This window comes from Hyperolius riggenbachi, chromosome 5 (genome assembly GCF_040937935.1).
Source record: "Hyperolius riggenbachi isolate aHypRig1 chromosome 5, aHypRig1.pri, whole genome shotgun sequence".
Lineage (NCBI taxonomy): Eukaryota > Metazoa > Chordata > Amphibia > Anura > Hyperoliidae > Hyperolius > Hyperolius riggenbachi.
This window is the reverse complement of record NC_090650.1, coordinates 27,032,723-27,051,572: the sequence shown is the minus strand read 5'-3', so window position 1 is coordinate 27,051,572 and position 18,850 is coordinate 27,032,723. Positions and strand designations below refer to the sequence as shown.

The 18,850-nt window shown below is 42.4% G+C and overlaps 1 protein-coding gene across 2 annotated transcripts in view; it reads right to left on the bottom strand.

Annotated features, from left to right (window-relative positions):
- Window positions 1-15,170: 15,170 nt before the first annotated feature.
- The window catches only part of LOC137518039 (FAST kinase domain-containing protein 4-like), a 90,886-nt gene continuing 87,206 nt past the window's right edge, over window positions 15,171-18,850 (bottom strand). For both annotated transcript variants that reach the window (XM_068235229.1, XM_068235230.1), the window contains exons 10-11: window positions 16,523-16,637; window positions 15,171-15,433 (exon numbers count right to left, since the gene is read on the bottom strand). In XM_068235229.1, the coding sequence (XP_068091330.1) occupies window positions 15,332-15,433; window positions 16,523-16,637 (217 nt within the window). In that variant the 3' untranslated portion in view covers window positions 15,171-15,331. The remainder of the gene's footprint in view (window positions 15,434-16,522; window positions 16,638-18,850) is intronic.

The following is an 18,850-nucleotide window of genomic DNA, read 5'->3' as shown; positions in this document are numbered from 1 at the left end:
GATACAAACAACCTGCCAACCTTAGTCTCATTTTGCTGCACACTGCCTACCTGCGCTCCACCAGGCCAGTGTGTAATTGCAGAGTATAGCCCAGTAGATGCTGTGCTTTCACCTCTCCACTACAGTCCAGTGCTGTGCTGGGCTTCCACCTGTCTGCTCACCGCTTGGCCTAGTGCCCAGCATCTCCTACCACATGTAGCATGATCACACGCTATATGAGAGTGAGGTGCCAGCACTAGAGGGAGCAGAAGACAGTCAGGATTGTCACTCCGGCGTGGAGGTGAGAGCACAGCTTCTGCTGCACTGTGCTCTGCTTTTACACACTGGGCGGGGGGAGCGCAGGAGGGGGTACAGGGACAGATAGCGGCACAAAGGCAAAGGAGGACAGAAGGAGGCACAAGAAGGCGGTGAAAAGACTGTCGAACTCACAAGCGCTTGCTGCGGCCTAGCTTCTCGCTGCGCTTTTCCTCAACAGGTCACCCTAGAAGTCTGGACCGAGGTCTCAATCTCTGCCCACTTTAGGATTGTTACCATATAAGGACATGTTAGGAGGTCCTGAGTTCACAATTTTCACTTTACCCCACTCAACTATAGCACAAGGGTCTCATCGATCATTTAGCAATCAGATGTGGCAGTCCTGGACAACTGGAAGTTTACTGGCTGAGAAGCTGCTCACCGATCATCTTGCCCCGAAGATCTTCAAGCATGTTTACAAGACATTAGCATGAATATTTGTTCAGCCCATAAATCTCTTTATTTTGGACGTATGGTCATGGATTGCTGTAATCTCAGCGAGCTCCCAGCCAGAATATCTGCACAGCGTTCGCTCAGTTACCTTACTCTAACATCTGAAGGAGTTATCAGTCACAGTGGAAGCAAACCTTTGCCTGTGGAAGATCATTTCTGTTCAGAAAAATCAAATCCTAAATAATAATGAGCTACCCATTTCTGTACATTACTTTCAGTATTTTCATCCCCTCCCACCCTTAGAGGCGTGGTTTAACAGTTGGATACTTACCTCAGGGGGGGGGGGGGGGGGAGAGACACTAGATGCTCTAGAACAGGGGTGCCCACACTTTTTCGGTTCGCAAGCGACTTTAAAAATTGCCGAGCCCGGGAGAAGGAAGGGGGACCAGCTTATCAGATCTCAGCAGGGAGGCATCATTAGCTGTGCTGCTTTTGCATGCAGCACCCTCATTGCTGACAGCCGATCAGTCGGCAGTGGCTGGAAGATGCATGCTGTGCATTAGGCTGACATGATACAGCTGAGGCCCCCACCACAGCACATGGCTTTTATAATGACCCAATCCCCTTCCCCCTCGCAACTACCACAAACAAGCCTCAATCATCAGTCAAGGCATCCCCCCTCCCCGACCTACCACCAGAATTTAAAATTGCCTCTATATGCCTACCTCGGCAGCAAAGCCTTTGGCTTCTATGCACTCTTCTCCTCACAAGATGGAGGAGCGTTAGCCTCTGAAGACCCGCGGGAGGCGTGGCCACATGGTATGCGCAGCATCATGGACTAGGAGGAAGAGATGTTCACTATTCGCTCCTCTCCCCTTCAGCCACACCTCTCCCCTTCAGCCGCGCGCTCAGTAGCTTTTTCTGACAGCGCGGCTACATAAAATTTCACAGGCTGCAACACAGCAGCAGCTAAATTTGACAAGATCGCGATTGACCTATTGAGCACCCCTGCTCTAGAAGTTTCCTCGCTCTTCCTACGCCCCTCTGGCTCTTAGACCCTATTAACAGTTTTTGACATTACAGTCAAAGATTGCTCACAGCCGCGCTGTCGGGCGTTTTGTCAATGTTTGTATAAATTGTTTAAAAATAAATATAAAATCAAAAATGTAAATGTAATGCTCCTGGGAAAATAGGAGGAGCTAAAATACAAACATACGCCTAACTGTGTGAGCTTGTTTTCCGAGGTTTTACAGTACTGGTTTAAACATGCAAATAAATGTGGACCAATTTATAAAAATATCAATTTAATATCGAATAAATATTACAATATCAAAACAATATAATATTGCACTTTTGATATAAAACAAAACTCATAAGGTCATTCTTATAATAAGCAATGAGCTGGATAATAATTTCAGTAAAACATCAAAATGTTATTATACTTATTCACCAATACAAAAGGCTTAAACCAATTAGCAGTCAACTCAAATACAGTGCAGAGATATGACTCATCAAATATGGCCGTCGGCCCTGTTACTCAATTTACCACAGGGTCTCTGGAGACAAAATGGATGAATTGAACGACAACAAAATGGCTGTTATCAAAATCAAAATGGCTGCTATCAAAAACAAAATGGTGGCTATCAAAAACAAAATGGTGGCTATCAAAAACAAAATGGTGGCTATCAAAAATCAAAATTGCGCAGTCCAAAATCAAAAATGCGCTATCCCAAAATAAACTGGCTGATGTCAGCTATACCATTCAATATAACAAATTTAGGATGACTCAGTGGATCTGACGACTGGGCGTTGCCCCACAATTTCTATGCAATCAACTATAAATGACAGGAATTTTCCCACTGTCTATACTTTAACCTCCGCTGGCCTGTGATACTACACAGAGCAAGCGGGTAAAATACATATAATTTTGGAATAAGATATCTATTGAGTCGTCCTAAATTTGGCTAGGTGTGGCTTGCACATGCTGCGGCAAAGTATCAAAATATCTAGAGGAGGTAGCTTGAAAGGTCTAGTTTTTTTATCCAAGACTGAGTTAAACAGCCAGTTATCAATGAACATATGGTAGAATTTAGGTGAGTTGTTTCCAACTTGCAACTTTGGAAAAGCTCACCCCTTTTTAAAATATCAACCAATGAAATTCAATCAATACATCATATGTTCAGATATTCTGCGCTGTAATAAGCCGTCTAACTAACAAGAAAATCAGAACTGGGTTCAAGTATAGTCACCAAGATGGCCTCTGGGCGTGTTCCTCTTAGGCGTGGCTGTGTTCAGATGGCATGAATCCTCTATGTCCTGGTCTGCTCAGATCTCTTGATGGTCTGATCCCTCTCTCATTGAATGACCCCTCTCATCTTATTCCCCTCACTACCTATGGTCCTGCCCAGGAGATTAAATCTTCTAGCCTATCACTGGGCAGTGGGAGTGACCAATGGGAGCTTTCTGTGACTAATCTTTAACCCAAGTGTAATACTGGCTTTCACCCTTTGTAGGTGCTGTTGGCTAACTAATCACAGACTTACTGGGATATTTGGCAAACTAAAAACAAAAATCATGTTTTATTATAACCCCACAGTGAATAAATCAATGTTATAATTCCTCTATGGATAGCTGACCTTGCTGGAATCACTGGTTATTATTTATTATACAGTGACCTTTTCTACCATATTTCGGATAGATTGGATTTGATCCAAAATCATAGTGACATATTGAAAACCACCATGTTTCCTTATATAAAACATTGTTTTTGTTAGCATGGTTTTATATCTCTAACATTATTGTTTAATATACAACACTGGTAACCATATAACATTTCTATACCATTCTGGATATATTCATTCAGGGAATCTTTATATTAACACGTATACATTTTCAATAACATTTTCATATTGTTACTGGTTTGCCCAGCTATAAGAAAAATAAAGGTATTTCCTAAGCCTTGTGTTTGTGTCTGGACTTTGGAAACACAAATATTGCATAGAAGCCTTGCATGGGTTTTGGTTTCACATTCAATGTAGCCAGGTTTGAGCCATTGTATACAGATATTAGTCCATTTTTAAACACACTATTGTCACTCAGACTCCTCTTGTTTGCTATCTTGTCAAGTGTTTTTGACCTAAAACAAAGAATGGTCTGATATCATTGTTCCCAGTAAGGTGAATGGGATTACCCATTGCAAATAGCACATCAGCTGACTGCCTGTTGTTCAACATCTGACCTTCCTTTAGAGACACATACAAGTCAGCCTTGCATGGCAATATTACATCGCCATATTAAAATATGCTCTGCCTTTCTCAATGATCAATGTATATGTTAACCTATAATCACCCTACATTAAGAAGTCTTTGTCTTCTGTAACCTAAGGAAAGGAAATTATTAGGTCTATGTGTATCTGATCATACACAGTTCAGTTTATTGGAAAAATGATATCCCGCCATATGGAAATCTCGACACATCCCCCTTTTCTTTTGGAATGTTCCAGGGTGTGACCATTTCAAAAGAACAACAAGGATTATTAAATGTTTTACGTTTTCTTCATTCCTGTGGGAACGCGTTGCGAACGAAGCTTTATGTTTTGTATTTGTAATCCAAGTATGAAAGGGAAATGGACTTTAAACATTGTCTTCATCACATTGAAGTTTATGTTTCACGCCTCAAGAAAAATAAACTTGGCAAATGATACTCCGGCTGTAAACAAACAGGTTTCCTCTTGCTGCAAAGGTAGCAAACAGCAACTGTAACAGCGATGAACTGCTTTGGCCTTTGGCTTAAACAAAAGGATTTTCCGGATCTGCTTCAAGATTTGAATAACTCACTCCTGTGAGTATCTGGTGTGCAACAGGTATCAGACTTGCATCTCCATCAAATGGACCTCGGATACATCAGCTCGTCATTCAACGACACATCGCGGGTTTAGGCTCATCTGGACCCTCTAGGATAGGAACATCTATCTGGTCATGATGAACTCCGCTGTATCCGGTAACCTCACGGATGCTGGACCTGGCACCACACTTGGCTCGGCACTCTTCCCCAAGATTAGGACTGCGTAAAGGATGGCAATCATCAGGTGGGGCATCTTTGCGCCGGATTGGAATCTTTGTGTCCATATGGATTCTAGTAGAGATTAACACATCATTAGGTATACCTGTCAGGAGAAAAATAATTTGTTAGCACACATTTCAAGATTGCTCAATTCTCCGTAGCTGTGAACTAGGGTGACATATACGCAGTTGATTAATATGCACCCATTTTTCAACAAAGTCATCCCCCTTAGGGATCTTAACCTTGTAAACCACAGGAGACAGTTTATCAGTGATTGGATATGGACCTTTCCATGAAGGGAGGAACTTCTTTTCCTTTACCTGGTCTCTGGCAAAATTGTACAGATACACCTTATCGTCAACCTGATACTCCTTTTGGGTAGTTTTGAGGTCATAATACGTTTTCGTACTGACTGCGGCTCTTTCGATGTTTCTTTGAGCAAATGCGAAGGCATGCTGGAGGTGTTTGCGTAAGTTCTCCACGTATTGATGTGCAGTAGTTGCATTCATCAAATTGTGATCCGTGGTTTTGTAAAGCAAATGTTGGGGTAACACCATCTTTCTACCTGTGAGCATCTCAAATGGTGAAAATTTGGTCGCTGCGCTTGGAGTAGCTCTAATAGCCATAAGAACTAGTGGCAGCTTGACATCCCAGTCTTTACCTGATTCGCTAACAAATTTTTTCAGGATATTAACAATAGATTGATTGTAACGCTCCACTCCACCACTAGAGGCTGGTCGGTAAGCTATGTGGAGCTTCCGTTTTACCCCTAGGATTTCCCACATCTTGGTCATTACTTCACTGGTGAAGTGACTTCCGCGATCGGATTCGATGCGCTGTGGAAGACCAAATCGGGAAAATATGTGGTTAATGAGCAGTGATGCGCACACACTGGAACTGCATGTTTTACTTGGTAGACATTCTACCCATTTAGTGAACAGGCATGTTACGGTTAACATATACCGGTTTCCTTTTGAGGACGTTGTTACTGGACCAATAAAATCGATCTGGATGTCTGACCATGGCATGGATATTCCTCTTTTCATCAGCGGTGCCCTGTGAGTGGGACCTTGTGGCTGGAATTGAGGACATATCAAACACCCTTGACAATATGTCCTGACATCCTGTAACATGTGTGGCCAGTAAGCGTAGTCTCTTAATAACTCATACGTTATTTTCTCCCCTCGATGACCAGCTGTCGGGGCATCATGAGCATGTTGCAACATTAGACCCCGATATGCTGCGGGTACTACCCATTGCGTAATACCATTTTTCGAGGTACGCATTAGCAATCCATCCTGTAATGCAAATTGTGACACACCTTTCATCAAAATGCGTAATTCTTCGTTGTCACTGCAGTCTTCCACGGTAATGGGATAATCATGTGGACTTCCAATATGTTTATAAAACAAACCAATAATGGGATCCCCCTTTTGGCTCGCAATGAGATCCTCATTAGGAGAATCTTGACTCCACATCATTGCTACACTGGGTTGAGACTCCTTTTGGGCCTGCCCCCTAGTGGTGACATTTACTTCGATAGTTCCCATGAGGTCATTGATATCGAAGATCTCACCATCAATGGCTGCTTTCTTAGCGAGGGAATCTGCTAAATCGTTCCCATCTTTATCAGCGCCAGGGTGTTTTGAATGACCCCTTACCTTTTTCCAATAAATGGTAAGACCGTGGGTATTAACAAGCTCATCGATTTTACAGAACAGTTTACCATGTTTGACTGGCTTTTTGTTACTCCTTGTCATGCTAGTTCTTTTCCAACTGGGAAAATATTCCACAAAACTGTTCCGAACATACTCAGAATCTGTTATCAAAACAAACTCCTTAAGGTCATGTTCGATAGCCATTTGTATAGCTTTATACACAGCAGCAAGTTCTGCGACCTGGCTACTTTTGGGACCAATTTTGTATCCCGCAGATATCTCTGGAAATATATTATTCCATACGATACCGATACCTGCAACCAGCATCTTTTCATCACCTTCTGTGTGAAAAGAACAGCCGTCAACATATGCACATGGTAGTGATTTGCAGTACTCCTCTTCATAGGATTTATATGGAGATAGAGATTGCTCTTCCAGAAAATCGTTTTCTGGTGGCTCATCTTTATGTTCCACATGAGAGCAATCATGGAGTTCAGCTAATCCTTGAGCAACTGGATTTTTAGTATCCTGTTTATATTTGATTTCCAGTGGCCATCCCATTAGGGACATTGTCCATGCCGTTATCCTACTGTTTGACAGGTTACCTTCTTTTATTTGGTTACTTTGCAAATATTGTAGTGATTGGTGTGCAGTTTCTACAATGATCTTTTCCCCTTGAATAAAACTTCTGAAATATTGCAAAGCCCACACAGTTGCTAATAATGCCTTCTCACAATTATTAAATTTGATTTCAACTGGTGATAGTGATTTACTGGCATAAGCAATTATTTTATTCAGTCTTTCTTGCTTTTGGAAAAGAACTGCACTTACACTCTTGTCGGTAAAACCTGTTTCAACATAGAAGGGTTTACCACCTTCTGGATAAGCAAGGCATGGGGCCTGTATGAGTTTTGTTTTAAGCTCAGATACAGCTTGTTCATGGCACTCATTCCATTCCCATTGTACTCCTTTCTTTAGCAGCTGCAATAGCGGCTTTGTAATCTCAGCATAGTTATCTATGAACTTGCGAGAATAATTCATCATCCCCAGGAATGATCTCAGTTCCTTGAGATTTGTGGGGGACTTCGTATTTTTGATTGCTTCCACTTTCTTTTTCTGTGGATTAATTCCTTCTGCAGTAATTTCATGTCCTAGGAAATTTACTTTAGATCGGCACCATTGAGCTTTCTGTAGGGAAAGTTTAACACCTGCTTCTCTTAGTTGATTCAATACATATCTCAACTCTGAAATATGTTCCTCAAAGATTGTACTTTTGATAAGGATATCATCGACATAAGTTAGGGTACCTCGTTCAGCTGCATCAGGCATTGCTTTGTGCATGAACACAGCAAATTCGTGGCCTGCGTTGATGTATCCGAAAGGCGTACGGGTCCACGCAAATTGTCTATTACCGAATGTGAAGGCTAGTTTGTATTGATCCCTTTCATCCACTTTAATTGTCCAATATCCTTGTGCGCAGTCAAGGGCTGTGAATATTTTAGACCCTTGGATTTGCGCCAAGCATTGGTCAATGTATGGTACAGGCCAACCCGACATGTAGACACGTTTGTTTAACTGTCTCAAGTCTGAGCATAGACGGAACTGACCATTTGGTTTGAGAACTCCGAGTACTGGATGATTGAAGGAACTGTGTACTGGGCGGATAATACCTTTCTTTTCCAGGTTCTTAACAATTTCCGATAATGACTCGTAGGCTGCTAGCGGAAGTCGATATTGTTTGATAAACACAGGGGGTGCATCTGGATCAGTCAGGATTCTCGTAACATGTAGGTTCGTTTCCCCACAGTCATAAGAGTCCTTGGCAAACATCTCCTGGAAATCCCAGAATAGTTGCCTTAGCTGCTGTCGTTCTGATTCATTAGAACATCCATCAGCTATAGAGAGCTGTTCTTCCACCCGTTCCTGAAATTCTGGGAAAATCTCAGGTTGACCTACCTCATAAGCTTCTTCAAGCCTATTAGTTAAGTCATTTGGGGTGTAACATGCTTGATCCTTACCCTGCTGGAGTGTTTGATACTCACTTTCATTGATCTCATGGTTGAAAATCAATGATGTTCCCTCGACATGACATGTACCTTCCTCAGGACTGAAAGGATAAACAGAGTGTATGCTGAACAATCCTTCAGGTGTTGAGAAATATTGTTGGTCCACTATTTGTTCTTCTGTCAAATATTCATCAGGTATTATTCCAATGACTTCATTTTGGAATCCAAAAGTGTAATATTCTGAGTCAATGGCTAAGCCAATCATTGTATCCTCCTGTAACGTGATACTATGAGGGCTCATGTTTTGCATGACCATATATAATGGTTCCTGATGAATATTTATTAGGGGAATTGGTTTTACCTTCAACCCCAATTGTTGCATCCGATTGGATAAACAAATCAATGCATCTGCATTTCTCATCTTTTGCCCCTTCCTTACTCGAATGGGTAAGAGAAATGATTTGCAACCTTCAGGGATTTTTACTTTTTCAGCGACAGTGATATCCACTGCATATGGTATTCGCTGTCCCCATCTCAGGGCTTGTTCTCTATCCTGGAATTCCTCTGGGTTTCCGGATAATTTGGACCACAGAACATTATTGACCAGATCAACCTGTATGGCAAATCGGTGAATAATGTCGTTTCCTAAGTACATTTGGTACTGTGGTTCCTTTAACACACTGAAGACATGTTTTGCAGATTTGTTTCCTAGAGACACAGATAAGATGCATTTTGCAATTACATTATGACTCTGGTTATCGTTATCCAGATCGTGTATCCATTCCTGTGTGGAAATAAATTTGATGACCTGAGGGTCTGTAACCTGCTTCAGCAGTCCTAGGCCTATGTAGCTGGCCTCAGATTTGAGGTCCAACTTGGCATATTTTACCCGAGCAATATCCTCTACCTGCACGGGAACCAGCACAGTATCATTGATTTTCTCGATTTCAACCAATGCCTGTGTATGCTTGGTTATGCCTGCCACTTCCTGGTTTCCCCCTTTAAAGGAAATAGTTAACACATCCTCTTCAAGGACTATCTTTTCAATCTTATCCTTTCGGATATTTATGATGTGAAAAGCAGTGTTAGCATTTTCCTCGGGTTTACCGTTTTTCAGGATCGTGACTTCTGGTATCTGACTGTTCCGGAAATGGATTTCAACAGAGTTAGGCCTTTCCTCAATCATATGGCAGCTGCGTTGCAATTGTGCATTGCTGGAGCGCTCAAAATCAATTGGAGTATTGACTTGAGCCCATATTGCTTCATTTATGAAGTCAATTATGGAATTTAGTCGTTTGAGCAAATCGATTCCAATGATCAATCTATCATATGGAAGATCAACAATCAAAGTTGGATGTTTAATGATCTTTTTACCGATCTTATATGTCAGCCAGGATGTGCCTTTTACTTGTAAACTATTACCACCAACGCTTATCAGCGCACCGTCAAAGGCTTTTAATCTTGGCTTCCTTTGTGATGAATCCAAGATCTGCTGGTAATAGTTAAAAGAGAGAATAGTGACCTGGGAACCGGTATCCAGTAAACCTGGGATCGGTCCGATACATCCATCTTGTAGATGGGTATCGATAAAATACCGGCCATCTACCTGTTCAAGATTGCAAAGAAAATTGGAATGTTTTTCCATTTGTTGCCTCAGAGAATGATCTCTCTGCAGCGTCAGGGTATTAGGAACTTGTTCCTCCTGATTCTGCCTGCAAGGCATTTGGGTTCCCATGGATTCTACCAATGGGACAATCTGAACAGAGGGTACTTCACGCTCTGGCTCACATGACACAGTATCACACATTTGTGGTGAAATATCAAGCACATTAGACTTCCCTTCCTCGACCTGGGGTAGGTCGGTACATTGCACATCATTTTCATTACTCGTATTTAGTATTGCCATATCCATTTCCGTATAGTGATTTGTCTCGGTTTCCTTTAGTTGGCAGAGCTGGGCCCTGCCTCCCCAGCTAAAAAATCCTCATGCTGTCTTCCTACAGATCCCTGAGCCAACTTACCCATCATGTCACTCAATTTGTTCACTTGATCAACAAGCTGATCAAACCTATTAGGTCGGCGAGGGTTCTGGTTCCTGGGATCATATCTGTTCCCTGCGGGTGATCCACTCCTAGGTGAGTTAGGTGGTGATCTACCCCTAGGTGAATTAGGTGGGTGCTGTCTCCTTTCCCACTGCTGCCTGGGTTGGTTATCCCATTGTCTATATCTTTGGGGACGTCTGTACCCCTGGGGTTCTCTATATCCCTGGTAACCTCTATACCTTTGACTACCCTGGTTTCCTTGGTAACCCTGGTATCCTTGATACCTGTGATTGAACCGAGGACGGTAGACCTGGTTCTCAGAACCTGAGCTATCCCTATCTGACCCTTTAGGATTTTGTGGTCTGTTTTGATTAGGGTTTTGTTGCTGTCTTTGGCCCTGCTGGATAGGTACTTTTGCAGGAGGTATTTTCTTCTGTTGGGATTCAAGGTTTAGGTCCGCTTTCACTTTGGTTTCTTCTACTCTGTGCTCTGGGTACTTTCTGTTGTTCCTCCCACTTACGTTGGAACTCCCACTGATATTGAACAGCAGTGTCGCTGAGGTAACCATTTTCTCTAGGGAGTTTCCGAAGTCTAACTCATTGGCCATGCTTAACTTTATTTGGGTAGGCAATGCATCGTAATATGCCTGTTTAAAATCAAGAGACTCCCAGTTAGGATTCCGATATGCTAAACTGTAAGAGTTTTTTAGCACGGAAAGGAATTCTCGGGGGCTCTGATCGGGTCGACAAGTAAGTCGATACACATCTCGTTTTGCTTCTGAGATAGTGCGATACGGCCCAAACTCCAGCTTCACTTCGTGTGAAACTGCTTGCCATCTAATGATACCTCGCTCCTTAAATGAGGTGAAATAGTGGCGGTATCTGTCATCAAAAACCCATGGGAGAAATCTGATCCTGTCTGCTTCAGACAGATTTAAAGAGTCCATAGTGGATTCATACAACTCCATGTGGGATGCTATTTGCGCTGAACCCTTTTTAGTGAACTTTGGCACAGCGGTGTTTAAGAATTTTATGATGCTGGCCGAGCTCTGTTTTTCTTGGGGGTACTGATTATTTCCCCTATTTGACTCCCCCCTATACGTACCTTTCCCCCTTCTTGGGATAGGGCTGGATTCTCGCTTTCTCTCATCAGCCTCCAATTCATCTGAATCGATATCAGCAAGGGAGTCGTGACCTTTATGGGAATCATCATGCCTAGGGGCCCTCATTTGCATATCTCTCTCTGGAGAGGAATCCAAATGTCGATCTTTAGGGACCCTTGTACTGTCATCGATTATGGTATTCATAGTCTTACATACCGTCTCCATACGATCCAACATGCCTTGCCATTTTAGGTCATATGGAGTGAGTATTGGCGGGCAAGGGCTGGATGATCTATCGAGTCTACCTGCCTGTTGGATTTTGAAGTACTGCTGTTGTAGTTCTTCAAAATCCTGTTTAAGTCTGCGATGCGCTTCACGATTCCGTTCGGCGTCTCTTTCCAGACTTTTGATCGCTACCTCCCTGTCTGAAATATTAATCATTAATTGGTCTCTATCAGCCCTTATAATTTGAAGATCTGATTCCACATCCCGTAACTGGGAGTTCAATGATTGGACGTCTCCCTCTGTTCCTTGCAATTGGGATCTCAACTGTACAATCTCTTTTTTTCTAGACTGTGCAAGGATATCTACCTCTAATAACCCATATAGAACAGAGGGTAGGGCGCCTAACAACCTCTTCTTCAGTTCGGAATCCGAGGTTATTGTGGTCATACATGAAAGATAATGATCCACCAGACCCTTAGATTGAAATATATGATCAGCTTCCTGTTTTATACTTTTCCTCATTCTGCTTATCCATTCATCTACTTCCTCATTATATTTCAGTTGTATAAATATAAATTCCACAATTTTTCGGAACGTCTGTTCCAAATGCAGTTCTGAATCACTACCTGTAGCACTCATGATTCAATAGCCAATGCAATAAAACCAGCTCAATAAAACGTTTTTACACTGTTTAAACCAGTAATGGAAAGTAAACGGATCTCGCTGGGGCCTCCAATTCTTATGTCGGGCGTTTTGTCAATGTTTGTATAAATTGTTTAAAAATAAATATAAAATCAAAAATGTAAATGTAATGCTCCTGGGAAAATAGGAGGAGCTAAAATACAAACATACGCCTAACTGTGTGAGCTTGTTTTCCGAGGTTTTACAGTACTGGTTTAAACATGCAAATAAATGTGGACCAATTTATAAAAATATCAATTTAATATCGAATAAATATTACAATATCAAAACAATATAATATTGCACTTTTGATATAAAACAAAACTCATAAGGTCATTCTTATAATAAGCAATGAGCTGGATAATAATTTCAGTAAAACATCAAAATGTTATTATACTTATTCACCAATACAAAAGGCTTAAACCAATTAGCAGTCAACTCAAATACAGTGCAGAGATATGACTCATCAAATATGGCCGTCGGCCCTGTTACTCAATTTACCACAGGGTCTCTGGAGACAAAATGGATGAATTGAACGACAACAAAATGGCTGTTATCAAAATCAAAATGGCTGCTATCAAAAACAAAATGGTGGCTATCAAAAACAAAATGGTGGCTATCAAAAACAAAATGGTGGCTATCAAAAATCAAAATTGCGCAGTCCAAAATCAAAAATGCGCTATCCCAAAATAAACTGGCTGATGTCAGCTATACCATTCAATATAACAAATTTAGGATGACTCAGTGGATCTGACGACTGGGCGTTGCCCCACAATTTCTATGCAATCAACTATAAATGACAGGAATTTTCCCACTGTCTATACTTTAACCTCCGCTGGCCTGTGATACTACACAGAGCAAGCGGGTAAAATACATATAATTTTGGAATAAGATATCTATTGAGTCGTCCTAAATTTGGCTAGGTGTGGCTTGCACATGCTGCGGCAAAGTATCAAAATATCTAGAGGAGGTAGCTTGAAAGGTCTAGTTTTTTTATCCAAGACTGAGTTAAACAGCCAGTTATCAATGAACATATGGTAGAATTTAGGTGAGTTGTTTCCAACTTGCAACTTTGGAAAAGCTCACCCCTTTTTAAAATATCAACCAATGAAATTCAATCAATACATCATATGTTCAGATATTCTGCGCTGTAATAAGCCGTCTAACTAACAAGAAAATCAGAACTGGGTTCAAGTATAGTCACCAAGATGGCCTCTGGGCGTGTTCCTCTTAGGCGTGGCTGTGTTCAGATGGCATGAATCCTCTATGTCCTGGTCTGCTCAGATCTCTTGATGGTCTGATCCCTCTCTCATTGAATGACCCCTCTCATCTTATTCCCCTCACTACCTATGGTCCTGCCCAGGAGATTAAATCTTCTAGCCTATCACTGGGCAGTGGGAGTGACCAATGGGAGCTTTCTGTGACTAATCTTTAACCCAAGTGTAATACTGGCTTTCACCCTTTGTAGGTGCTGTTGGCTAACTAATCACAGACTTACTGGGATATTTGGCAAACTAAAAACAAAAATCATGTTTTATTATAACCCCACAGTGAATAAATCAATGTTATAATTCCTCTATGGATAGCTGACCTTGCTGGAATCACTGGTTATTATTTATTATACAGTGACCTTTTCTACCATATTTCGGATAGATTGGATTTGATCCAAAATCATAGTGACATATTGAAAACCACCATGTTTCCTTATATAAAACATTGTTTTTGTTAGCATGGTTTTATATCTCTAACATTATTGTTTAATATACAACACTGGTAACCATATAACATTTCTATACCATTCTGTATATATTCATTCAGGGAATCTTTATATTAACACGTATACATTTTCAATAACATTTTCATATTGTTACTGGTTTGCCCAGCTATAAGAAAAATAAAGGTATTTCCTAAGCCTTGTGTTTGTGTCTGGACTTTGGAAACACAAATATTGCATAGAAGCCTTGCATGGGTTTTGGTTTCACATTCAATGTAGCCAGGTTTGAGCCATTGTATACAGATATTAGTCCATTTTTAAACACACTATTGTCACTCAGACTCCTCTTGTTTGCTATCTTGTCAAGTGTTTTTGACCTAAAACAAAGAATGGTCTGATATCATTGTTCCCAGTAAGGTGAATGGGATTACCCATTGCAAATAGCACATCAGCTGACTGCCTGTTGTTCAACATCTGACCTTCCTTTAGAGACACATACAAGTCAGCCTTGCATGGCAATATTACATCGCCATATTAAAATATGCTCTGCCTTTCTCAATGATCAATGTATATGTTAACCTATAATCACCCTACATTAAGAAGTCTTTGTCTTCTGTAACCTAAGGAAAGGAAATTATTAGGTCTATGTGTATCTGATCATACACAGTTCAGTTTATTGGAAAAATGATATCCCGCCATATGGAAATCTCGACAGCGCTCCCCTCTGTGTACGAGTGTGGTTGTGTGGTGCAGGCACAAAGTACAACCCGCACTTGCGCATTACAACAGAGCAGCTCGAGCATTGCTTTTTTTCTCCGTGCACAAGCGGCTCCGTGCTACTGCGCAGGTGTGAGCCCACTGGTGCCTGCACGGAGGGAAGCGCAAAGTTGAAGTGGGTTCTGGCCAGCAGCGGAGGGGTCATGGGGAAGCGGATGTTTAAGTAAGTAACTTTTTTTTAAAGTTATAGGTCTTTAAAAAGAGACAACACAATGGTGATTTTTTTATAGGCTTTTATATAGGATTTCTTTCACTTCAGACCTTTCATGGTCACATACATTTTACAATACAGACAAGCGTAAAATAAAGCCCCGCCCATTTCCCCGTCACAGCTACACGGCTGTAAGATACATATATACACGTCTCTGGCCGCCTCCTCACCGCGCCATGTCCTCAGCCACCGCCTTCTTAATCTGGTCCTTCAGGTAGCTCTGCTTCAGCCACTCTGAATGCAGTTCCTGCCATTCGTAGTAAGGCACCTGCAACGAGGAAGAAACGTGAATCAGAGGGTGGGGCTTATAACGTCTCTCTGACGAGAGCTGAACCACGCCCAGAATTTATCAACCAGTGACAGGACTGCGCACAAAAGGCAGGAATTCCAACTAGAGATATTTTTGTTTTCTAAAAAAAGGATTTTGTAAGAACTAGAAGGCTAGTCTTCACGGAATGGAGAGTGAAATTACAGTGTGGCATAACATACAGCAAAAGCACCTCTACCAGCAACTTATTGTCCATACAGTTGTCCTACCTCCCTTTGTCCCACAGCAATGTTATCAAGGTAAAGGTGGCCAATACAGGTGACCACACAATTATTTCTTTCCCACCAGCAAAAAACAATTGATTTTTCTGCTCGATTGTACAATGATTGATTTCTCCAAGAATTCTTTTTAAAGATAATCAAATCTTTTTTTTACATTTTTTGTATTTATACATCTGATATTTATTGAAAAATTCAGAAAAATCGAGTTTTTCTGCAGGAAAAAAAAAGAAAAAAAAACAACACATTTTTCCATTCAAACCAATTTTTATAGAGAAATTGATTGATTTGGTTGACTCGTGTATGGCCCCTTTAAAGGTTCCAATTACTCTGCCATGTCACAGCCCAACTAGTCCTGGAAGCCGCCATATTTCATGGGTATTTTATATCAAGCAGCACGAGGGAGGAGGTGGGCAAGCACGGCGCCAATAGCACTGTGGCACCCATGGCACGCGCCATGCCTGCACCATTCTAGATACGCACCTGTGCTCATTACCCTTCCAGGCACTATATCACAGCCATACATCCCTGCTCAAAGTAACCCCTCAGCGTACCATAGCCGCAAATAACCAATGCCATCTATGGTGTTGCCCAAATACGACAGGTGTCGCTCACGCCCAAATGAAGCGACCTGCAATGTTCTGGTCAAAAACTTGAGAACGGTCTTCTGACCAACATACCAAGTCTTCACCTGTGCTATCCGTGCCATAAACCAGGACTGTTAACTTATTACTCCAGACAGAAACTCAGCTATCTGCAATGTGCTTTTCTGAATTCAAACATTATTCCACTCAATAACTGGAGACCTCACCTCCACCACCAAGAATCCGGCCGCCTGTAGGTGTCGCCGATTCATCACGAATGCCCCCAGCAAGTCCTTGGAACGGACATGGAAGAAAGAGAAGTCCCGACACACAACGACAAGCCTGAGGGAAAAAGGAGAAAACGGATATTAAGAGGGTCTACATGAAAAGTTCTGCCCTGGAAGGCCCACATACTGCACTCATAGATCTCCTGCAGTGTTTCCCACAGATTTTTTTTCCAGCCGGGTGGCATGAAAAAGTAGCCGGGTGGGGTGCGACTGGAAAATGTATGGGGTATTTACTATCCTGTCTCACCCCCATACATATCTTCCTTACCTACTCATTGGTGGTGAGTGCCCTTTATTATTATTACTTTAGTATTTATATAACACAGACATATTCCGCAGCGCGGTACAGAGTATATTGTCTTGTCAGTTCACTGTCTGAGTGGCTGACAATCTAATCTCTACCACAGTCATACGTGTGTATTGTGTGGTGTATGTATTGTAGTCTATGGCTAATTTAGGGGGAAGCCAGTTAACTTATGTGTATGTTTTGGGGATTTGAGAGGAAACCGGAGTGCCCAGCAGAAACCCATGCAAACATGGGGAGAACATACAAACTCCATGCAGATAGTGCCCTTCTGATTATATCCCTGCAGCAGTACTGGTAAAAGCAGGGACATGTGAGTCCTTTGCGTCATCTGAAAGGCGACTAAATGCTGTGAGCAGACCCAGAGCTGTGCATCAGCGTTGGTTATAAAATGACGCACCGCTGGTACACAGCCCTGTGCAGGTTTACAGCGCGTGGCTGCCTGTCAGATGACAGAAAATACTGATCTTTACCTAAATGTATCTGTGCTGCAGCAGTGGAGGTCCGCTATACAGTATAGAAAAAGCAGTGAGGTCTTGTAGCTCTGGTAGCAATGGTGCCTCTGGGCAAGGAATGGTAGGACTAGGGGTGGGTGAAAGCAGAGGCTGCACGGTACAGACCTTTTAGAAAATGCTGGGCAAAGGTGGCAGGATGGGGGCAGGAAATGGAGGCAGGCTGCAGTTCAATCATGAAAAACAATTAAAAAAAAGGCACTCTAATGTGTTTATTTTGTATTGTTTTTCTTTTAGCAGTAAATGAACTGGTCCTCACCTCTCACACAGACACAGTGCAGAAGGAATTGAGGAAAGTAAAATGGCTCAGCCTCTCCTGCTGTATACAGGCATGAATGAACTCTATGTGACCTGGTCAGTGGTCACTGGCAGCCAGTCCAGAGCGAGCCCCGATGGAATGTGAGAAGTGAGGGACAGCATTTACTGAGTGGGCTGCCGTGCTCCATTAGCTGGCCACACGCTGTGAGGTCTAGAGCAGGGGTCAGGAACCTTTTTTGGCCATACAATAGGTTTCAAACTGGGACAGTGCGCATGCGCAGCAGAGGGCTGTCCCTGTTGCCATAGTGATGTGTATACAGTTGATCCACCCGGCAGCGGAAGTGTCAGACATGTCTTCAGCTTCTCTTGGGTTTCAGCAACATCAGCAATTTCCCTGAGAACCAGACAGGAGAAATACAGACTAACAGCTTGCACTATTAGCTAGCTGACTTGGGGATTGATTCACTTTGTAGGATGAGATTCCCGCACTTTGGCTCAATGGGCTGCTTGTCAAGTGACAGGCAGCCTATTGGACGAATCAAAGTGCGGGGATCTCGTCCTACAAAGTCACTGGACCTGACAGGGTCCAGAGTGGAATAACTGGAGCAGCTGTTAGTTTTGGGGGTAGTGCGAGTAAGTTAGTAGTGCATGCTACAGCAGTAGCGTGCCTACTTTGAAAATGTTACTTGCGCTGCTACACTAAGCTGCGCTGCCACACTGAGCTGTGCTGCTTGAGCAGTGTAGATTAGTGAATCAACCCCTACTGGTTTGTCTGTGAGCCAGATGTAGCCATCAAAAGAGCCACATGTGGCTCCCGAGCCCTAGGTTCCCTACCCCTGCTCTAGAGAGTCTGATTCACTTGTTTCTAGCATGCCCATGCCGTTGTAGTGAAATTTTTTGTAACTTTATCAAATTTTGCAACCGGTTGCACTGATTTACAGCTATCAGAAAGTGCATCCTAACCATTGACTTCAACCTATCAGTATCAGAAAATGCAACCCTACCAAACCCTATTCTCACACAAAGAACGCTCCCCTCTTGCTCAACTAATAACCCCCCCCCCTGGAGGGAACAATCTCCCCCCCTTGCTCAACTAACCCCCCCCCCCCAGGAAACAATCCCCCCTCTTGCTCAACTAATAACCCCCCCTGGAGGGAACAATCTCCCTTCTACCTCAATGGGATCCGTGGTTGC